Below are 24,663 nucleotides of genomic sequence, written 5' to 3'. Positions count from 1 at the left end.
CTCTGAACCACTACACATCAGCACTGATGAGAGAGACTCTGGGGGAAGTCGAAATGAGACATGCACTTTATTCACTAATGCTTTACAAGAACGAACAACTAAGAGTTACAAAAAACGTTTGGGGAAAAAAAGAAGGTTGATTTGGATACCAGCAAAGAACATTCAGAACAGTACTTTTAAGATTAGCAAATAAAAAAGAACAAAAGAGGGAGATTGGATCCTTCTTGGGTCTGTTTGAGACGGTGAACAGCTCTCGCTCACAGGAAGAACAGTTTCTCTGAGAGCTGGATGGCAGGCTCCGAGTGGAGGTACTGGCCAGACAGGAAGGCCAGTTTGTGGGCATACTTGCACGGTGCAGGAACGCGGATCGTTCCGGGCCAGTTCCAGTATAGGTGGCACATCTTGAAAGTCAACCTGTGTTGAATAAATAACATAATAAATACATAATTTGTTTACTTTATTTGTAATATATAGGTCAGTGCTGCATAGGCTTGCTGTGATAAGACGGTGCTGAAGCGGACGATTTAGTTTCGAAGCAAAATGCAAAACATCCGTTTGGCAATATTTCGGATTCTGAAAAGCCGGTTGAATGTTGCCGTTTATCAATTAAAAAAAATAAAAATTGTTTCTTATTTAATTGGTTCTACATTGTTTGCTGATTTGTACTTTATTTAAACTTTGTGTAATTTATTTATTTTATTTAACATTATGGTTTATGCCTTGCCTTCAACTTTTCTTATTAGTTTTGCTAATAAACATTTTATGTTTCTTGTTTATTTGGTTAAATATTAGCTATAAATGTTTACTTATTGCCAGTTTTGTAAACCTACTTAAACTTTATGCAAGTTATTTGTTATTTTATATTCGGCATAGCCTGCCCTATAGCATGGTGTGTTTTTGTTTTGTTAATAAAAGTTCTGTTTTATATATAGGCTAAAGTGAGTTTGATGTTGTATTTTGTCAATTTCTGTGGATAAAATTGGTAAATATAGCATTTCAACATTCCAAAATATGTTATCGTTTTTTTAACGTTTAACTCTTTCCTTGTCAGCGTTTTTGAAAAAGTTTGCCTGCCACCGCCAGCATTGTTGCCGATTTTCACTAAAATGTATTTGCCCCCAGAATGTGTTATATGAATATTTAAAGGTGAAGATCAGACCCTCTACTTTGTGAAAACAAATGTAGGTAGGTTTCATAAAAAAAAGCAACATTTTAAGCAGCTGTGAATCTGAGAAAATCACATTTTTATCATATACTACATCTAGATTATATTCAGTAATATTATCCAAGCAAAGATGCAGCAGATGGCTTCCATCAGTGCTCTCAAAGCTTGCACCGGCCTTTTTTTTTTTCTAGATTGACATTGCATGTTACATTACACAGTTTTTATCTATATGCGGTTAGTGTTGCATTATTTTTTTCATATATGCATACATTTGAGATCACTCGTTTTCTGCTGCTTCCTTGCATGTGCTTTCTAGACTCATTCAAGAGATGCGCCCCCTAGAGTATAACAGTGAGAATGCAGATACCCTACTTTAATCCTTGTGTAAACCCATGACATCTGTATTGTTTAAAGCGAACCTCTGTAAGTGGTCAGGGGTGAGGTTTGCGGTGTTGTACACTGCTATGTAATGCGTGGGCAGGCCGCAACCCTGTCGAATCGAATGTGCCATTAGGTAGAAGTCCACCCTGAAGAGAAGAGAAACATGTCAATTCATACACCACATTTTATTTCCTCCCGCTAATGCACTTGACTAGATCTCGTTTCTGCAGAGCTCTGCACATCTAGCTGTTAAAACCATTGGCAGAATCCTGGCCAGCACTTCAGCTCTCATCAACCCACCAGTCTCTGTTTGTGACGGTGTGGTCCAGAACGGTTCCTGGCGAGGGCGTGCCGAAGTGGTTGGATCCGTAGGAGTACAGGGTGGTGCTGATCCTCTTCTGCACCACGATGAAAGCCAGCTTCGGTTCGTAGTTCGGGATGGTCTCGAAGCATTTCAGAACCTGAGGGATCTCATAAAGCTCCACAGTCTTGAGCTGTCCGTCAGAAACGCCGTCGCGATAGATGACGATCTTCTCAGGGAAGGTGTGGTTCACCTGTTTGTAAAAAATTGGTACAATGGGTCAAATACGTCCATGCACAACATTCAGGAGACACAGAGAAGCTGTAGCATTTTCGAAATCATTTGTGACCCTGGAGCACAAAAGCAGACTTAAGTTTCTCGGGTAGATTTTTACATTGTATGCGTCAAAATTATAGATTTTTCTTTTATGCCAAAAATCCTTAGGACATTAAGTAAATGTTTCATAAATATATTTATTACATTTCCTACCGTAAATATCAAAACTTAATTTTTTATTAGTAATATGCATTGCCAAAGACTTAATTTGCACAACTTTTTTTTTTTTGCACCCTCAGATTTTCAAATAGTTGTATCTCGGCCATTCATCAAATGGAAAGCTTATTTATTCAGCTTTCATATGATGTATAAATCGCAATTTCGAGAAATTTACCCTTATGACTGGTTTTGTGGTCCAGGGTCACATTTGACCAGTTGATATAAATGCCTCATTACCTCGTAGTATTTCTGCAGGGCAGCCAGCAGACAGACCCTGAAACCGTTGATTATCTCCTCGTGAGGCATCTGGAAGGTAACCCTGGAGTACCATTTTGTCAGCGTGCTACGCCGGGACAATAAACACAGGATTAGGTCTGATTCACAGATGATCTCGAATCTGATGCATACAAGCAGATGCGGTTACATTTAATTATTAAAGTTGGGATGAAATTAAAAACTATTTTCTAAATGCATGCCATAGATGCTTTGGTGAACAGCTCATCGATGCATATGCATTTATTTCCTGACCTAACAATATTTAACCAGACTTCTCGTGATATACATTATATGTAGATCTGAGATTTATGTATATGCATAAAAAGATTTTATGTTTAAAATATAACAAAAAAAAAAGTATAATTTAAAAATATGTTATTTTGAACTTCATACTCAAAGAATCCTGAAAAAAAGTTAAATTTTTTTTTTAAGGATCATGCAAAAGATATTTAAAACTGTATCTCTCACTGTATTGTTGATCAAATAAATGCAGCCTTTTCTTTCGGATTGTTTTACCTGTTAAGACTTGCCACAAACCCCATGACAGATCTGCTCTTCTTGCTCACATCATGGTGAACATCCACCCCAATCACCATCAGGTATTTCTGTTCAAATCAAAACTACATGGGTTAGAAGTTATCCTTTTACAGAACACCATTTGCTTATATGTATGTGCTGCAACAATCCAACATCAGCACCATTCAGAAGGAACAATGCTTTAGGATGCCTTTTGGCTTCATCATGCATTACATCATACTCCATCTAGTATATGTTATTTAAAACCTACTAACTAAACAACTACAGTTTGAAAAACAAAGAAAATACTTTTTATAATATCACTAATATTAGTTCTCCCACCAGCTCAAAATTGATGAGTTTGTTGCGGCTGGTGTCTAGGTAATAAAGTCAAGATGTGATCCTAGGAATAAATACTGAATCTTAAATATCTGATTAGCAAACACTCACCAGAGGAACATTCACCGTCCACAGCTCTCCTCCCAGTTTGCAGTTGATCTGCAGAAGGATCTTTTGAGCGATGCTGCGCAGCTTCTGTGGCTGAGAGATGGTCCGCACGTTGATGGCCTGGGAATAAGTGTCACAGATGTGAAGTTTTTATTCATTAACACATGCTGTTTGCCACAAATACACAAGGCAAAAAAAAAAAAAAGTTAATTGAAGGGATATTCCATACAAAAATGGAAAACCCTTTTAGGTCCTTCAATTTCATAAAAATATTTTAATTTGTGTTCTGAAGATGAATAAAGGTTTTATGGGTTTAGAATGAGATGAGGGTGAGTAATTAATGACAGTTTTCATTTTTGGTTGAATTAACCCTTTACCAGCTGAATAATTCCACTGACATGGGATTAAAAAGTACAAAAATAATGCCAAAAAATTTCAGTACAAATGATGTGGTCAGAGGTTTTATCTTTCAGGCAAAACATTTAAATATCTTTCAATACAGCATTGTTTTAAAGGCAGAGGAAACTTACTTTTGTCACGCAAGAATGCATTTAACTAAACAAAATGTACAAAAATAAAAAAAACATCTATTTCAAATAAACGCTGTTCTTTTGAACTCTCTATTCATCCTCAAAAGTATTAAGCAGCACAGTTGTTCGCAACATTGAAAACAATGTTTCTTGAGCAGCAAATCAGTATGTTAGAATGATTTCTGAAGATCATGTGACACTAGCAATGATGCTGAAATTTTAGCTTTACCATTACAGGGATAAAATACATTTTAATATATACTAAAACCTAAAACCGTATAACAACATAAAATATTACTAACTTAAATTATTGTTGCCCTGGTGGGCATTAGATATATCTTCAAAAATCTTCGAACAGTAGTGTGTGTGTTACATAAACAGCAACTGAACAATGAAATGCAAAGGAACGGTGTTGATGAAACCTGTGATGGTACGGGACTCTGGATGCAGCAGAGCTTCTTGATGGCGCTGTACAAGTCGTCTCTGTTTCCGGTCATAATGCACACGACCAGCTGCACGTTGGGCTGAAAACCAAGAGAGACTATATACTATATACTACGGTATTTAGATAATATCCAAATGCACTACAAAGCCAAAAGAACCATGGCCCAGAGAAAGTAACATTGCTCTTTGGGAGAACAGTAGGGATGTAATGATTAACCCTAAAACCGGTTGAAAATCAGTTAAAATGTGTGACGATTCAAATCGGCTGAGATACTAAATAAAACGTGTTTCAATTAGGGAAGAGGTTTATATGCATGTATGTCTGAGGGGAACTTACTCTCTTTAGAGAAGTTTAGATGGTATTTTTTAGTTTCATCTTGCCTCTGTATAATGCATATTGAAGTTCATAAGTGAAGCCCTGTTTTGTTTACAGCAGTAACCAAGGAAACGCTTTAAGTGCCACCAGCTGCGGTGTTCATAAGTGCTTTGTTTACAGTGGTAACCAAGGAAACGCTTCAAGTTCCACCTGCTGTGGTGTTCACAAGTGCTTTGTTTACAGCGGTAACCAAGGAAACGCTTCAAGCTCCACCAGCTGCGGTGTTCACAAGTGCTTTGTTTACAGCGGTAACCAAGGAAACGCTTCAAGCTCCACCTGCTGTGGTGTTCACAAGTGCTTTGTTTACAGCGGTAACCAAGGAAACGCTTCAAGCTCCACCTGCTGTGGTGTTCACAAGTGATTTGTTTACAGCGGTAACCAAGGAAACGCTTCAAGCTCCACCTGCTGTAGTGTTTACAAGTGCTTTGTTTACAGCGGTAACCAAGGAAACGCTTCAAGCTCCACCTGCTGTGGTGTTCACAAGTGCTTTGTTTACAGCGGTAACCAAGGAAACGCTTCAAGCTCCACCTGCTGTGGTGTTCACAAGTGATTTGTTTACAGCGGTAACCAAGGAAACGCTTCAAGCTCCACCTGCTGTAGTGTTTACAAGTGCTTTGTTTACAGCGGTAACCAAGGAAATGCTTTAAGTGCCACCAGCTGCGGTGTTCACCTGCTGGCAGAGAGTAAATCTGCATCTCACTCAGCTCATCTGCTGTTTCATGCAGATATTTCTTGTGTATAGTTTTACAAAACTTAAGTCAAATCATTCTGTAAAATTTTGAAGCAAAAACTAATCTAAAACTAATCTAATTCAGATTAGAAACTGTTCATGTTGCATGTATGGAGCATCTTGGTTTTGATCATAATTAAAATGCAGTTGTTGCCTCTATTTTTACATTTATATGAAGAGATTCATTTTATGTGTGTTATTTATTTGATTTGGGGCTTTTTTTATTTCAATTTAGTTTTGTTATTTACATTATATTTAAATTCTGTTATTTACCAGATGCTTTTATCCAAAGTGACTTAACAGATGCGAGCAATCGAAACCCACAAAAGAGGAATAATATGCAGATAAGTTGTATATTAGTATATTATTATAGGGTTACATTTCAATTTCACAAAGAAACGTGCAACACTTTGTCAAAGCAATAATAAAAGGACAAGTTTGATTTATAATTTGTCTTGAATCTCCTTTTGTTCGTGAATAGTGAATCGAATCGTGAGTTGAGTGAATCATTACATCCCTAGAGAAGCTCTTTCATTACACTTCCCCACCTCACTGGTGAGTTGAGAGTGAATGCTCTTGATGAAGGTCTCGGTTCGATCATCCCGTAGCTCTACGCGGATGGGCCGATCAATTGTAATGCCCATTGGTCCGGCTACCCTCGTGAAAGTAGTCACGAGCTCCTCTGCCTGATCGGTTGCCCGCCGGGGATAGAAAACAGCCCAGCATTTCAGAGGAACCTGACAAGAGAGCAATCAGGAGACAAATACAGTAGATGGGAAGAGCAATGTGAGAGAATGAGATTGGGGCAAGTTTAAAACAGCCAAAGATCTTTTTCTTACAAGTTCATAAGAGCCATTTTGCTCAGGATTCAGAAAACACTCTGTTTTGATTCACTAAAATGAACCTAAGAGTCATCTTATTCAATAATCAGACTTGTTTGGTCAAGCGAAGTGTTTCTAATTCCCTCAAGTTACCCATCTCTAGTGTAAAAGGTATTTTGTTCAGTGATCAGACTTAGTCGCTAATCTAAGTCGCTCAAACAAATCAGATCATAAAAGAGTCATTTAGTTCAGAAACTCTCTATTCTGTGTTTTCTCAAAGCATCATACATTATTAGGGTCATGAAATTGAGAATCCAAATGTTTATCATATTAGAGATGTGACTCTAAAATAAAAAATGCACCACGTTTCTAAACTCAAAATGTTTTAAATGTGAATTATTATTTTCTGCACTTATGAAACGCCTGGATTTGGAATCATTTAAAGCATGAATATGCTATCACGACTTCAAAATAAAAGTCTAAACCCTCGCTCTGATTTTACATGCTTCCATGTCCACATATTACAAATTAATTAATTTTAAACTATATTCTTTGTTGAATATTCCTATCAAAATAATGGCATTCCAATGGAAGTCTTCAGCTTTTAAGAACAGCCGTGTTTTCCGGTAGTGGGTGGAGTTAATGTTCAAACAGCAATCTCATTGGCTGGCGCTCACCTATTATAGTCTCTGTTTTGATTTCAGCAAATCGGTTCAAGGGAACGCACACAACCTGATTAATATTCATGAATGCAGCAGCTCATTAAACCATAGTAATCCTTACTGTGTTTTATAGTTCTTATTAGTAGAATTCATATCATTAATATCTTGTCAGTATGGCTGGTAGTTTTTTCCCAATTTTTTATTTATTTTTATTTTTTTATCAGAAACACTAAATGACCAAAAAAAGCACCACCACCAGTCCAGTTCTATCTCTCTCTCTAATGCATTTCATGACCCCTTTAATACCCACGTGTGATGTGCCTCAATCAAAAGGTATGAATTCAATCCACTCATTTCTTTCATTCTCTTTCTGTGGTGACATGTGCACTCCCCCAAAAAAACCAACGAGTCGCAGTAATCTGGTTCAAACACCCTACACTGACTCACAGTGCTGATGGAGGGGTCTCGAACCACCTCTCTGGACCAGTCTACTGCCTGAGACGTGACAAACGAAGCTGAATGCAAGCAGATAGTCTCGTTGGGCAGAGTTCTTCCTTGAGTCTGTGCAGAAACAAAACGTTTCAGTTATTCATGTTAGCTACAAACACACCAATGCATCAGTGTGCAAACCAATGCAGTTAATACAATTCATTAAAAGTGTGACTAACACATCCAGTGATAAATACACCAACATTAGTGATTCTTCAAAACTACTTGCATTTGTTAACATGAGGTATTTACCAAAGTTGAGTTTTAAAAGTACATAAATTTACCTGCACATAACAATAACGCTTGAATTAACTAGGCTTCATTTATTTTCCCCCTGCTTTATATTTAGATTCTATCAGATCCATGCATTTTAATGATAATCTTTTTGCTTTACATTTAAAACAGGCACAAAAAACAAAACCGTATAGGGATATTTGTCAGGTACTGTTGGATTTCACTCAGACAAATACAATATTTAGGGCTGTATCTAATGATTATTTTGGGAATTGAGTAATCTTTCAATTATTCTGAGAAACTGAGGTAATAAAAACAGAGCTAAGCAAAAAATAGACTGAAAAAAAAAACACATACATAATAGCAACGAGGCAATAAAAATGGTTTCAAATAAAATATAAAAAGAAAGTAATCATAAGGTTTTACTGAACAAAACCGTTGAAATGTATAATATAGTAATAAAACAATTATAACTTATGTACATTATGTATTATATCAAATGCATTTAAAGCACGATCTTATACCCGTTTAATATTGACTAAAAATACACACCATATGCAAATATGGAGTTTGCACGTGAATGATAATTGTTTGTGTGGAGCAGCATTTACTGTAATTTATGGGTGGGCGATGTGAGCTAAAATTCATATCACGATATTTTAGACTGTATTGTTTTGTTGTATTTTTTATTTTTTTTTCAAAGCAAAATCCATATAATGGAACAACATATCATTGGTAGTCACTTTTATACCGGTATAGCGCCGACCAGTGTTGTGGATGAAATAAAGTGCATATTAAACCTGCAATGCATATTTTTTTTTAACTAAATTGCAGCCTTTGTGAATTTAATAATAGCACTTTTATTAGGATTTTTAAATGGTTTCAATATTTCGTGCTTTACTTCATTTAGTTCATTGACTGGTATATTTTTTTTTATAATGGAGTACTTAAATTTATTTGAGAAATTGTGACGGGCCTAACAATAAAAAAAAAACTCCATTAAATCCTAGAAATAAAAACATTAAAGTGCTACAATGCAATATACAATTTTAAGTGACTTTAATAATATTAATGATAATGATAACTAATATACAGTACAAGACTATATAACAAACTATAGAGAATAATGCAATATATTTAGGTAAAGTATAACAGGAGTAGAAATTAACATTGAAAATGACTTGATGGATCTGTGGATAGTGTATAGTACTTTAATGCAATGTTTTTTTATTTTTTATAAGTTAATACTTGTCAGAAGCGACAGTAAAATGTACCATTTCAACATTCTTTTGAACAGCTTTGATCACAGAAATTGCATTTTAAAATATAACGCAAGTTATTTGGAATTTTAATATATTGATCAAATTTATGCAGCCTTAAATGCACTTCTTTCCAAATTATTAAAAACCTTGCCCAAATTTTTGGTCGTGTAGATGCATAGAATAACACAATGTAATAGAAGCCATCCAGGTGTAATACGAGTTGAACAGGAACTTATTTCTGGAGGATCTGATGGATTCTCACCACTAGGATCTCTTGGCTGATGCTGAGGCCCCATCGGGACAGTTCTGAGACCGCTTCGTTATTGCTGTTGATGTTGTGCAGCAGTTGTTTGAGACTCTGGGTGTGCTGCTCGGCTCCCACATTGATGTGCATGGTCAGATCCTAAAACACAAGACGAATGGATAGATTACTATACGTGTCTCAAGTCGCTGGGGTATATTTGTAGCAATAGCCAAAAATACGATCGATTTTTCTTTTAGCCCAAAAATCATTAGGATATTAAGTAAAAATTACGTTCCTATTGTAAATATATCAAAACTACAATTTTTATTAGAATTACGCATTGCGAAGAACTTCATCTGGACAACTTCAAAGGCAATTGTATCAATATTTACATTTTCTTGCATCGTCAGATTCCAGATTTTTCAAATAGTTGCATCTCGGCCAAATATTATTCGATCCTTACAAACCATACATCAATGGAAAGATTATTTAGAAATCCCTTATGACTGGGATTCATGACTAATGTTTTGTGGTCCAGGGTCACATATCTGAACAGTCTGCATCTTCTAAGACTGTTTTAACTGATTTGTACCTTCATGGCTCTGAAGTCTTTCCTCATTTTTTCAGGGATGCCGGTCATGAAGGAAAGCTCGGGCAGCAGCAGGATTTCACCCGTTATAACCTGTTAGGAAATGGATCAAATTCACATAGTATCACACATAACAAATTCACATCCTGGTACTTTGGAAAAGTTATATTTATGTCACTCAGACAGGTATGTTCAATGCAGCTGTTTCGACAAAAGGAAACAAGATTAATTTCTAGTTTCAACATTATTTGCCATTCAGATATTCTTCTTTAAAGGAATAATCTTTTCACTTGGTTTTTGACCACTGAATGTGTGTACATTTTAAGAGTTATTGAAATTATAATATCTCTGGAACTAATTACTTTCTGGAACTAATTAATATTAAATAAACCACTGTAACAGAACAGTACCCAAAGGCACCACTAGATGGCAGGAGTTTAAATTCAATTAAGCTCATGTCATTCAAACTGTCACTGTAATTCTAAAGCTTTCTAATAACCCGAAAGATCACCACAATCCGTTCCAGAAACCCTGATAAGCATTTGCTCACCTTTCCTCCAGGTTTGGACCTCTCTTTTGGACGATGGATGAGCATTGGTTGCTCCAGTTCCTTTATGGTGATGCCGTAGTTTTTTCTGTGCATGTAAAAAGCTAATCAGACAACTGACAAAAACAATAAAACAGCGATCCGTCACTCTAAACTAGCATATATCGTCTCTGATATTATAATGAGCTATTATTTATGAATGTATGAACTTTAGCAATGTGCATTGTATAAATCCAGTTACGGTCCAGCTGTTGTTGTCTTTTACATGCATTCAGGTCTTAAATCAGAGAAGTGGGTTCTCCACACAGCAGATGCACCTGTAGTATTCGACAAACGTGGTCACGGTTCCGTCAGCCAAGGTGAAAGTGTCTTTGGGAGACTTGGACCACTCGATGTCATCGATTCGGTAAGTGCGGTTATTATAGCGCGTGATGACGATTGAGCCGACAAACTCCTTTGTGCATTCGTCCTGAAAGCTCTCGCGACTTCCCTGGTAAATCAAGTTCCTACAGCAGACGAACGGTTGTTCAGAGACATCATTGCATTAATATTGGCAAACTGATTTTAGCCTAAAATGTTGCATGCATTACAAATGAGTTCTGATCCAAAACCTACAGTATGAGCTGCATTGCTGTCTAACACTAAGAGGAGATCATAAGGGTTCATTTTTATTCATACATCATCTGAAATAATCTGAATTAACATGCTTTCCATTGATGTATGGTTTTTAGGACAGCACAATATTTGTCCAAGATGCAACTATTTGAAAATCGGAATCTGACCGTGCAAAATAATTCTAAATGTTGAGAAAATTAAAGTTATCTTTAAAGTTGTACAAATTACGTTCTAAGCAATGCATATTACTAATCAGAAAAAAAGTTTTGATATATTTAACATAGGAAATGTTATGGAACATGATCTTTACTTAATATCTTAATGATTTCTGGCATAAAAGAAAAATCTATAATTTTGACCCATGCAATGTATTGTTGGCTATTGCTACAAATATACCCCAGAGACTTAATAAGTGCATAGTATTTATAAAGTTTGGGTAAATTAGTCAATCCATAATTAGATTTTTTTATTTATTTTTCATCCATACCACTCTGAACTCACTATGTCTACTATATTAGATGATTTTTTTTTTATATTAGAAGAATATTGCTCTTGTCTTTTCTATGAATGATTAGAAGCAATGCTCAATGCTGCAATAGAATTCGGCCAATTTTTTTAAATAAATTGTATTCATATATTTTTTATTAATTTATACTATAACAACAACACTGGTAAAATGATTTTGATTAGCAAAAAAAAAAATTTTTTATAAAAAAAAAAATATTCAATTTTAATGATGCACTAAGAATTTAAGTGAAACAGACAATGCCTAATGTTATCATCTAAAAATAATCCCAAAAATCCATTTTTTTTTTTTTCTATATCTGCAACTCGTTAGACTTCGAAACAGCTTTTTAGTGGAACGAAACACTCGACTGACGAAGTGGCACTGACTTTATTCACGTGTGCATGATTGATTACCACTGAAACTCACATTATATCCAGCACCGAGTCATTTCGCAACACCTTATGAGAGACGTCCACAATGAGGTAGAGACCGCCATCCGTGTGTTTGATACTGGTGGAGTATCCAGGCCACACCTGAAGCCTGCATTCACAAACACAGTGAGGTGCAAACTATCACCAGGATCCTGGACAGTGCAATAATACACAAAGCATTAACACAAGTGCTGCTGAAACGGTTCAAACGCATCCAGTAATCATACGTCAGGTGGAAAAATACCAAATCTAGAGTCTAGATTTATTCGGTGTGAAATCACACAAAGGTGGAGCACAGCAATTCTGGCTGGATTGCAATCACAGACAACAATCAGGTCAGTGCAAAATACCGGTGTTTGCCGAGAATCACTACAGCGTTGGGGTCGTAATGGTTTCTGCCCACCAGCTTCAGCCCCAGTAATCTCATCACTCTGCAACGGAGAGAAAGATTGAGAGGAAAGCAGCAGAGAAAGTCAACAAGCCATTATAGCTCAAGACTATGCACAGAGAAATCAGAGCAATACTCGACAATACGGCCTTTTTTGCAATGCACGCTCAAAACATTAACTACAGCAGCAGACTCATGTGTTTTCACTGGAAGCGTTTCCAAATACCTTACTGAATATTTGCTTTAATAACGGCCTTAAATTATCTAACGGTTCTTAGTCGTCTTTGAGAACTTGATTGACAAAATCCAATTTACGTGAAAAGCAGGAATGACATTTATATTGGATTTCATTTAAGTAATGTGCAAAATCCAGTTTGGGATTTAAAATGTTTGTTAAAGGAAACAGAGCTAAAATAAAAGTGGATTGCATTTACAGACCGATATTATTCGGAAGATTATATAATCCTCATTAATTAAAACACATTTTAATCTTAATATTAAGAAATGTGCATTGTGCACAAGTATTGCACGAAATAAAATAATTATAAGTTTTACATTAGCAAGCCTTGAGCAATATGAGAAATATACTCTACTTAGTTTGTCTAATGTAATGTAAATCTTTTATCGTTGCATCCCTAATTCTGAGCATGGCATCATGCATATGTAATAAATCACGAATCATTAGTGGCTTCATGCATTCATGAAGATCTCAGACCTGACCTGCGGTGTGTTATGTTAGAGATGGAGAACACACACCTCCTTAGCACCACGCTGTAGAACGGGATACACAGATCCGAGCTGGGCGGCAGGATCTTTGTCAGCTGGATCTTGATGTCGATCTCTTGATTGTCAGTTTTTCTCTCAGCTTTAAGATGAACAACCTGTTACACAGAAGAACTGAAGTAAGCTGGAGTTATTAGTGGGGATGTGATGGTTTGAGCGTACTTTAGTCTTGATAGGGAAAAAACGAAACATAAAATGGTTTACTGAACATATCGCTATTTCTTTCAAATAACTGAATTATAATAAAGCAATGTTTAGGGATAGATATCTACCTCAGCTTATGCTCTAAACCAGTGGTTTGGCACTTGGACCCATATTTTATTATTTAATATCATATTATAATATTAAAACGTTTACATTTTTTGAAATTGAGATTTATTCATCATCTGAAAGCGGATTAAATAAGCTTTCCATTGATTTGTGGTTTGTTAGGAGAGCAATAGTTGGCCGAGATGCAACTATTAGCAAAGCTGGAATCTGAGGGAGCAAAAAAAAAAATCTTTAAAATTGTTCAAATGAATTCTTAGCAATGCATATTACTACACAAAATTAAGTTTTCATCTATTTACGGTAGGAAATGTACAGAATGTCTTCATGGAACATGCACACGTTCATGCACACTTTTTTTCATGCTCATGTTAACAGATTATAGCGTTCACAATGCACAGGGTTCGCTGTGATGCATGCAGTGGATTAAAGCGACAGCACATTGTTAACACACATGGATTGACAGTAAATGTAGTAATAACTCCAAAAAAAAAAAAATGCATATAACTAAAGTCACCAATCACAGGCTTTTTGACTATGTTTAAAGAAAAAGAGCACTTTCAGATCAAGAAGGCAATAATAGATGACACTTGTGGACATAGAACAACAAAGTTCTTTATGAACCGCAGGATTGCTTGTAATACAGATTTACATGCTACAGAAAATGCAGTAGAGCTGAGTTTTAATTTTTTATTTATGTTTGTGATCATGTAACAGGTTTAAATGTTTTGCAACTTAATATGCAAATCGAAATGTTAATGCAAAAGTAAAAAGCATTGAATAATGCTTGAATTTAATAATTTATTATTTGAATTTGCTGAAAAAGAGAAAACTGACATCATTTGAAAGATTAGACTTTTTTCTTGCGGTGGTTAAAACTATTCTGAAAGACTCATACTGCAGGTTTTCGTATGTTTAAAGTGAAAAACACGTAACATGCACACAAACCTCCTCAAGACGTTTTGGCAGATAGAGGATGGATCCGTCAAAAGCCACCACCTCCCCTGTAGTGGGCCGATGTTCCTTCATCATACCAAAGCGCATCGCGACAGACTCAACGTTCGGCCTGAAATTAAATAAACAGGTTTTCTCTTAAAAAAAAAAAAAAGATGCAGCTATTCGTAATAATTCAAGCAATACTGGATACAACTGTATATAAAGCATGATCTACTTTAGCTTGACAGGCAGAAGCATGTTCCCATTAAAAACTGCATAGATGCATTTGAAATATATTATAAGTGCCCTACTCTTAACTTGTTTAAAATAATTGAACACAATGTAGTACACAGTAAATTCATTACAGCAGCCACCAAAGACTTTAACTGTATTTTAACTCACGTAAAAGTAACATGGTACTGAAACACAGCTTCGTTTTTGCAACAGATGGGGATGTAGTTTGAGCCGATGGATATGGGACTGCCTTTTGTTCCGATTTTCTGCAGAGGCTCCCTGTAAAACACATTGAAGAAGAGAAACATTCGCTTGTATCAATTATCAGATTGATTTGGTAATAAGAATGGCACCAATGAAACAAATCATTTGCAAATTAGGCAGAATTGGGTCATAACCCTGCTGCAGTGTATATTATGTTTTAATAAGTCTTGTGTTAATAAAGGATGCATTTATTTAATCAAAGATATTGTGAAATATTATTATAATAACTGATTTTCAGTTTAACATACTTTAAAATGTAATTTATTTCCTTTGATGAAGAGGAGTACGGCTTTTTGTGTTTTCACTGTTATACACTTGAGGGCGCTATTTCACATCTTCTGAATGAGTACAAAACCTCCCAGACAAAAACACACGTGGACAGGATGAAGAATCTATGTGATTTTAATTTAATGCGACCAATTGAACTGCATTCAAGTATTGATAAAAAAAAGAATGCATTAAGCTAGAATTAAATGTTTTGTTGTTGTTGTTTAAAAGAAGAGGCTCTGATCTTTAACTTTGGTGCATTGCATATTCAAATACTCATACAGCAAAACATAAAATATTTGTGAAAATCTTCAAAATCACTGGCGGTGGCTGGCAATTAAAAAAAACAGCATTTATTTGAAACAGAAATACTTTGTTACATTGAAGATGACTTTACTTGTACTGTAACTTTTGATCAATTTAATGTGTCCTCGCCAAGTATTAATTTCTTGATATGATATATAACAAATAACAAACAGGAGAAGAAATGACTGAAAGAGAACTCATACTTCACGGTCTCCATTTTTACTTCAACTTTTGGGGGTGTTCCTGGAGGAACTGGGGCTTCTTCAGAGATGGAGGCAGCAGACTGCAAGGAGAACGGGGCATCAACGGGAGAAACGGGGCCCGAAGGGCCAATCGGTCCACGGCCTACACTCATATGGGGCAACGCAGCTCTGCCAACACCAACAAATCCTCTGCCCAGGACACTGCCAACACAAACACAGCTGAACTCATTCTGATCCAGTCCCTAATCTCAACCAAAAATGAAAAAGATCTTTTCAACTGTGAAGCAAAACAAGCTCCAAAAACGCCAGGCCCATCATACAGGCAATTCCTTAAGTTGTCTGAAGCCATATCAGAGACAAACACACACAGATTTGAGCTGTTATGCACTCACAATCTTCCAGAAGAAAGTAAGTCATGCAGGTTTGGAATGACATGAAGGTGAAGATTTTTTTTATTATTATTTCGGGGTGAACTACTATTTAATGTTTTCCATGAGCAAATAAAAAAAGCAAAGAATCCAAGAAACAACACCTGATGGCTTCTTCTGCCCCAATGATGGTCGGCTTAGACTGGACACCTGCCCCCAAATCACCTGCTGCCCCCCGTCCTGAGAAACAAGGTACAGTACAGACAAATAACAGAGTCATACTCTCACAGCGATGTGCTGGTTTAAATTTTTCATCTATTTTTTAAACACTAAACCTCTATTTGGAAAGCACTTTGTTTGACAAAAAAAATGATCAAAATTGCATTTTAAAAGATGAACTGTTTAGATATTTATTTAATAGATTTAATGCATTCATTAGATTACATCACTGATTAAATCATAAAAAAAAACATGAAAACTTAAAACACAATTAAAAAAATAACAACATTTCATAGGGAGATATTATTATTTTTTGCAAATGTAATACATTTTTAAATGGTTAAAGTTGTATTATTTCAATCGAATAGATAGACACACTTTTTGGTATTTAAAATTGAATCAAGTCATTCAAAAAGTAGAGATAAATATATAAAACAAAAAAAAAGGAATTTGGAATAGAACTACATTAATTTCATACTACGTTGAAATGTCAAGTGACTTCTCCAAACTTTAATTAGGCTCAGAGGTTTTCGTTTTTTAAATATTGACATTAATATTAATATCTTACAGTGTGTGTCAAATATATCAAGTGGGAACCGCTGCTGATTGGCACACATTGGTTCAGACAGTTGATTAATCCCAGAAGAGGTGCATTTTATATTATATATCATATATAATATTATAGTGCTGGAAAAGGTTGAGAAACTTATCTCAAAATGTCATGTTTGTGTTGTGGAAATATTTTTTAAACAGCCAAGTCAAGTGCGGCAGGAAAAAAAGAAGAGGGTTTCCAGAGAATTGTGCGGAAAGCTCACAGTTTCAGACACTTCAAGTCTTTACAAAGAAAAACTGAAGATTAATAGGCTTACGTTCATCATTTGCATTACATTGCAGATTACATTTGTTTGGATTATTAGCTACTTGACCTTCCTGTTGTCTTCAGCAGTTCATTGCACGTCTCTAATTGGTGGCTATTCAACTTTATTGGTGTTGCCAAGGATACAAAAATGATGGCGCACAATTTAATGCCCACTCCAATCAACCAAGCGCTGACATGAATAATAAAACAGGTATGAGTTTGATTAAATGCAGTATGCAGCAGGGTTGACTAAGATGTGCTTAGTATTTATGTGCTTTATGTATTTATAATGCTATAGGCCCTGCTCCTTATGATGCTAACATGCAACTTTTTTAATACCAAATGTTGCATCTCAACCTGAATGAATGCACAAACATGATGGTATAAATGGTCACCATCTTTCAATGGTCTGGGGTTGAGATGCATACATGCACAATGAAGCAAAAACAACGCTTTTCGGGTTTTTCTCTCACATACCCACAGGTGTAGCTCCTCTGCCCCATGTCTTTGCCGGCTCAATGCCCAGACCCCTGAACATGGACACCAGAGATGACCCCGGCCCAGGAGCCTCAACCTAAAACAAAGCCAAGCCTGAGACTAGCGCATAAATCTACTGAATTAATGTGTTTGCATAGCAGAAGTGATGACTGAATTCCCTTTATGATGCTGCACATGCTTTTCAAATTATTAGACATAATCAAAACACCGAATTTGGTAACAATAAAACAAAAATGGGCCCTATACTTTTAATTTTCTGTTAATAGACTGATGTTAAATAGTTTCTTGTTTTATCAATAAGGCATGCTTTTTTTATTGATAACATCTCATTTAATCGTTAAAATGTATCAAGACTCAAAAACGGAATCTTGAACATTTAAAAAGACAACAAAATAAAGAATTTTGGCGAAACAAAGAATTTTGAAAAAAACAATGGAATTTGAAAAAAAAACAAAAACATTTCTTAGGACCCTAATTATAGGCTGGTTGTTATAGGCATTATAATTATAGGCATCTCTGGTGTTCAAACACAACAGATATGCCCAATAGCTTACCTTTAAGTGAAAGTGACATTAAATCACAACCTTTATTAGAAAAATCTCACTTTTGATTGTTTCACCTGGGGAATCGCTGGAGCCACCACTGTTTGCCGCTCAGGCATCTTTTCCTGTACATCAGATTTCTCAATGTCTGGTGTAGGCACTGGTCCCACAGCAGCCCCTCTCCCAATCCCAACACTGGGCTCTGGAGTGGACAGCAAAAAACCTCGGGCTCTTCCAAATCCTCCCTCGTCTGTCGGTAATCGCACTCCTCTTGGAAAGCCCACCAGAGGCTCGCTTACAGACGGAGATATGCCTCTCCCAAAACGTACAGGTGTTTCTCCAGGTACGCCTAAGGCTCTACCTCGTCCAGGAAGAGGGTCATCTTTAGGCAGGACCAGACCTCTGGCTCGTCCCAATGGGGGCTGGTCAGGCAACTGACCCTGATCTTCTGCTGACTGCATCCATGGCATGCGGGTGACCCCTGGGTGGCCTGGAAAGGGGGGTCGCTTTGGATCCATTTCTTCCTCTGCTGCACTTCAATGCAACTGACAGTAACAATGCACAGACATCAATGAAGGTTTTAATTTAAACAATCAATTAATGCGTCACTGTGCACGATTTCTAGAAAATATGCACAGAGATGCACAAATAAAAACATGCTTTAGCACGCCCAAAATGTCATGTTAACTGCTGTTATCGAGGATAATGTCATTTTTGCACGCATTCAAAATCGTTATCTCTGTCGACGTGAGCACGTGCATGTGTCTGACAGGCGTCTAAAACAAAACCAATTTAACTTTTTACATTTGATTTGCACATTAAATTAAATGACATTTTATGTTTGGGTGCCTAAGGGAATAAAACATTAACCAGGTGTATTTCGTGATGTAGTTTTTTGGTCTTTGCATGTCGAAACCATAGACTGTAGGTCGAAACGTGACAGCGCGCGAAGTCCATTCGATAGGATTATTCGACGGAATGACGCACGCAGCACCAAAAACAATTCTATTCGATTATTCTAGAAACAAATGAGGTTCACGCATGCATATAATCGTAAAACTGGTATAAATTATGCTTAATGTACCTGCAAACGTAGTCGACACTTCTGTGGCGATGAAAGAGCTCTTCAACAACCGAGTGACGGAATGAATCGAACAAATTCTGATTCAGTGTTACATGATTCGCGATTCTTTTCAGTGACTCAGTTAAACCTCCCGTGGGACTATTAAATGTAATCTCATTTTTGTCTTTTAGGCAGTTTGTGAGACTGATGTACTTATACAGGATTTGTGGATACAGACCATTTCTACAATAAGAAGTATGTCAAATTAAATACAGAGCAAGCTAAAGAAAAGAAGGCTGTCAGTGGAAACCAAAATGTAGATTCGTTTTTTTTTTTTTTTTTGACATTTTCTAAAGGAAATGCAAATGGTGCTTTCTAGTGCAAAACTCCTTTTTTTTATAAATTATAATTATAGTGATAGCTAATAACAATTTCCAATTTTTAGTAAACTATATGAAAAATAAATTAAAATTTTAGTTTAATATAAAAAATAAATAATTAAACTTTTCAAATTGAGATATATATATATATATATATATATATATATATATATATATATATATATATATATATATATATATATATAATTTTCCATAAAAAAATCCATATATTTTTTAAATAAATCATATTTCAAGTCGACAAATAAATAGACAGGCTTTATATATGATTTGAAATATGATTTATATAAAAAAAAATGGATTAATGCATTGAATATAGTCCTTCATGAACATCTAGCCTAGAAAAAAAAAAGTACACAAGCCGTATTTGCAACTTGTAGGAAACTTTTTTGGAGCTAGCAGATGTGGTCGCTGTCATTGTATAGTAAGAGTGCACTTTTTATATTGCATGAAAATAAAGTTTATTGTTCATAAACAAGATCAGGGTGGGATGACAGAATTTTCTTTGTTGGCGAGCTGTTCCTTAAAATATAATAAATAGCAATGCTTGCCTTTTCAAAAAAAGGACCCATATTTTTTCCATTAATGCAAATATTGTGGTTTATCCTTGACACTGGACAGGATGACAGGCCATCGATCAGATGACAGATTATAGCAATGCTGGCTATAACTGAAGATGCTGACAAAGATAAACTGATATCATCTCGGCAACAAAAAAGTGAAAACCGTTCAAAAGAGATGTGACATTCTGGGGAGCTAGTAAACACGAGGAAGCCATCATAAGTTACATGCGGCTGCACACTCCTGCCGTGCTCCTTGTCTTGAATCTATGATAAAGTGTGTGCAGTCTCCTCGTGCTGTGACATTACTCTCGCCCTGCGTGACTCAGATTCTGTCCCATCGGCTCAGAAGCTTGACATTCTGTGGAGGAGCCCATCGAGCGCCGGCGGACAAGCTTGCTACGTTACCTCGTCAGACAGATGTTTTAGCTCACTTCTGGGCTTTACTGTGTGCTCGGCTCCAGGCTCTCTGGGGGTCGGCGCAGGAAATGGGAACAGATCTGTGGCAAATTACAAATCTTGCTGTGGACCAGCAGGACTTGAAGCAGGAATCCGAGACTTGGGAGCTCCTACATATGAGCCGATAGTTTTAAAGAGCAGGGGTTAGAAAGGATTGGTTACTGGTTGAGATTTTTGGAATTAGAGTCAATCCTAGATTGTTTCTTATTGATCTATGAATATGACTCCACTTTAGTTCGATGCATTATTTGAAAAGCATGCAACAAGAGAAAATATAAGCTATTTAATTTATCTAAATTGCAAAACTGTATAAAGTGGGTCCTCAAAAAACGTATTTGGGTTCACATAAATATATATGATTTTTATGGTAATAGGTGACAATATTTGCCAAAAGCCTCGTTAAAGAGATCTAGCAAACCTTTTCTGAGGACTATCCTTTCAAACATTTCTTTTATGGCCATTTTGCAATTACTTTAATGCAACTTTTTAGTTTTTTAAACATTTATATATTGCGTAAAGCATATTTAAAAATAATGTTAATATATATATATATATATATATATATATATATATATATATATATATATATATATATATATATATATATTTGTATAATTTGTTGTTGTTGTTTGATGCAATGACATTGGTTCATTTAAAGGGATAGTCGACCCAGAAATGCAAATTCTGTCATCTTTTACTCACCTTCAGATTGCTCTAACCTGGTATGGCTTTCTTTCTATACTGTGGAACCCAAAATAAGATATTCTGAAGAATCTTGGTTGCTGAATCTTTTTAGTTCCCTGTCTGGTTTCCAAAATTCCTCAAAGTATCTCCTTTTGTGTTGAACTGGAGAATGTAATGCATACAGGTCTGAAATGACATGAGAGTAATAAACAAATGATGGATAGATATTTTTTTGATGGAACGCTCCATTCAGAACTGGTTTTAGAATGCCATTTATGACCCATTTAATAATCTAAAATGTAAACATTAAAACCAGTATTCACAGTGTTGTCACCTGGTAAAGGTTAATGAAAAACTAGGTCTGCCCCATGCAGTGTTTGTAGCAGCACATGTTCCCTGACAAACTCGCTCTGTCTATATCCACCTCCCAGCATCTTTTCCTGAAGGGCAGAGCATGTAAATCTCAGTGTGACGGTGGGAGGTATTGTCTGGCCCATTTTGAGGTGCATGTCCACTTCTAAACAACATGCAAAGCGCCCGGATTCACTGTGCTTTCTCAAGTGATCTTTGAAAGGCCTCATGCTGCTTTTTCACTTTATTTATATGACATGCTTCTGTTTGTTTTGCTCCTTGCATGATTCGACTCTAAAATGCGAGCTTGAATAAGCATCATTTAGGCTTTTAGCTTTTTGGCTTTTAAACACTAATGATTAAATCAACCTTTTTTCTCAGACTTACTTATTTTGTATGCATCTCTTAAAGGTTGCAGTTTTTATGATTTAACAGTGTTTTGGCTATTATACATTTTTGTTTTTATTATTGTTTTAAGTTATTTGATTTATTACTTGTTACATTCTGTGTTTTTCTTTGCTTTTGAAGCACACCCTAAACCTAAACACATTGAGTTGTTTTGCAGTGGTCATTTAATGAATGAAAATCTGGTGTATTATGTTTTATTAATATTTTATTTTTGAAAAATGCATGCATTTATTCAGCAAGGATGCATTAAATTCATCAAAAGTGACAGTGGATGTTATTATATATGACATATTATCAATTTTAAGCCATTTTTCGCATTGATGATAATAAAAAATGTCCATTAAACCCTAAATCATCATATTAGAATGATTTCTGAAGAATCATGTGATTTGTAATGATATATCACAATATTTATTATTATTATTGTTTTTTTTTTGGTGGTCAGGATCAATAAATACCATCAAAATGTACTTATTTATTTAATATCTTTCTTGCTGCATGTTCCTGATCTTAGATATGTACAGTAGCAACCACTTTCCACCATCCAATCTTTTCCTGATGGATCAAATCTAGTCCTGTCTTTTGTTTTTTAACATTATGGAAGTCAAATGGGATGAAAAGGGCAGTTGTTTCTCTCGGTTTGCTCTCATTTTCTTTTGACCGAGCTATTTCGAAAAAATTCTAAGAATCAGTAGGTGTAAAATAATTTTCTCACACCCCCTCTGTAATTTCATACCGCATGCATTTTTAGACTACCACACTCTATGGCATTCATGAACGATCACATCGTGTCCCGCAGACTCGTTTTTGCCTCTTTCCGCTCTTGCTGTTTCCGTCTCACCGGTGAGATTTTAGGAAAGCCAGGTGTCAGCAGGAATCCAGTCAATTCGGTGCAGCTTTGTCTCAGCACCAGACGTAATTACAGTTGTACCTCTGTGCTCACAATAAGCAGAGAGCTGGAAACAGGAACGAGCAGCCGTTTGAGCTCGACCTTTTACACAAAAGCCAGAATACGATCAAAGGAAGGTGCTTTACAAAATGAGACCGACATGCAGACGTGACCCACGGTAATCACATCATGTCTGGAGAAATCTTGCATGGCTGATTTTTTGTGCACCAACACATGAGAGTTTTAAAAAGACGTCGGTATCTGTAATGATTCGTCTCTCCCACTGAGCTGTAGTGCAGGTGTATGTTGGGAAAAACAAGCTAAAGGCCTTTGCAATTAAAGCAGCTCCTTTTGCAATGCATTATATTATATTTGCATGTTTTTTTGTGCAACTGTCAACAATAGGATCAGCTTTGAAAATGCACTCACGTCTGTTAAGACTTAGTCATACTTTGTAATCCTTGAGCAAAGATTTATGCAAGAGAAGAAAATTCAATATCATGAGCTCATTGTCACTTTAGAAATCAATTTCCGACTGGATTGGAGAGAATTCAAAACATCATCACCCATATTCCACCGGATGTTTAATTTATTCCCTTTTTTTTTGTCTTCCTCCTTTTTGTTCAAGTCTTCAAATGATTTTTCTTCCCCGCTTCGGTGCTTTTGGCTGCCTGTCAAAGTCAATGACCTTTATTGTGATTCTCTACATTTATTCAAGTTTATTTTCTACAACAGGCAAGAAAAGCATTTTTGCACACAAATTAATAATGCCTCCCTCCCTGAACATCCCATAATTTCCAGTTGCCTCATTATTCAGGTGGGACAAATTAATATGCATTTGTTGTTAATCATATTGCTTCAGTCCACCCACTGAGTTGAGTTCACCTAAGACCAATCACAGCAATTCCATTGCATTAAAAAAGTACTTATACACGATTCAGTACCTGACCATAAAGTTTTGGCAGAAGTATTGCTATAATTTATGAGCATTAGTGTTTTTAAATGTATTATTTTACAGTTTAAGCATTGTTAGTTTTTTGCGTTGATATATTCACTGCTGTTTAAAAGGTAGACGGGGTTAGTTTTATATATATTTATATAAATTCTGCAAAAGCAGTGATATTGTAAATATATATTTTTACAACTAAAAAAAATGTTTTCGATTTTAATATAATTAAATAAAATAAAAAACTTCATTGTAATATACTGATTTGATGCTCATGTTTTTCATTATAATTTTTCCTGTAATGTATTTTTTCTCTTGAAAATATTGCTCATGAATTTAAAGTTAAAAATAACTGCATTTACTTAAATTATTATTATTATATTTTGGCTAACATTATTAATGTATTTGTATTTCTACCTTTAACGTATGTCTTTGCAAAATGAAAATATGAATTTCTTAAAAAATAAATAAAAAAAAAAGACCCAAAACATTTGAAGTGGCATTGTAATATTATTAATTTATTTGTTCTCTCAGTAAGGGGTCCTATTATTATTATTATTATTATTATTTTTTTATATATACAGTTACTTTAGTTTCAACTTTAATGTTTACATTAGTAGACATACTGGGAAGAGAGGCACTGCAATAGTGTAAAATAATGCATTTTGTAAAATATCATCATCCCTTGTTCCATAGGTTTGGAGGAAA

General features: G+C 35.6%; 1 protein-coding gene across 2 annotated transcripts; it reads right to left on the bottom strand.

Moving 5' to 3' along the window:
• Positions 1 to 48: 48 nt before the first annotated feature.
• Positions 49 to 19,380, bottom strand: LOC113072790 (piwi-like protein 2). 2 transcript variants are annotated; one of them, XM_026245764.1, is made up of 23 exons: positions 19,282 to 19,380; positions 18,260 to 18,742; positions 17,635 to 17,731; positions 16,244 to 16,319; positions 15,712 to 15,912; positions 14,840 to 14,950; positions 14,450 to 14,567; positions 13,208 to 13,332; positions 12,414 to 12,494; positions 12,059 to 12,172; positions 10,827 to 11,015; positions 10,513 to 10,597; positions 9,966 to 10,055; positions 9,392 to 9,532; positions 7,592 to 7,705; positions 6,210 to 6,398; positions 4,534 to 4,635; positions 3,585 to 3,701; positions 3,135 to 3,223; positions 2,580 to 2,685; positions 1,847 to 2,100; positions 1,585 to 1,692; positions 49 to 414 (listed from the first exon to the last, which is right to left on the bottom strand). In XM_026245764.1, the coding sequence occupies exons 2-23, from the start codon at positions 18,713 to 18,715 to the stop codon at positions 258 to 260; spliced, it is 3,120 nt and encodes a 1,039-aa protein (XP_026101549.1). In that variant the 5' UTR covers positions 18,716 to 18,742; positions 19,282 to 19,380; the 3' UTR covers positions 49 to 257. The 2 variants fall into 2 exon arrangements, with proteins under 2 accessions (XP_026101549.1, XP_026101550.1); XM_026245765.1 differs by having other exon boundaries at positions 18,275 to 18,742.
• Positions 19,381 to 24,663: the final 5,283 nt, after the last annotated feature.

Source organism: Carassius auratus, unplaced genomic scaffold (genome assembly GCF_003368295.1).
Source record: "Carassius auratus strain Wakin unplaced genomic scaffold, ASM336829v1 scaf_tig00010434, whole genome shotgun sequence".
In the NCBI taxonomy this organism is placed as follows: Eukaryota; Metazoa; Chordata; class Actinopteri; order Cypriniformes; family Cyprinidae; genus Carassius; species Carassius auratus.
Note: the sequence above shows the minus strand (reverse complement) of the source record. Positions and strands in the feature narration are given on the sequence as shown.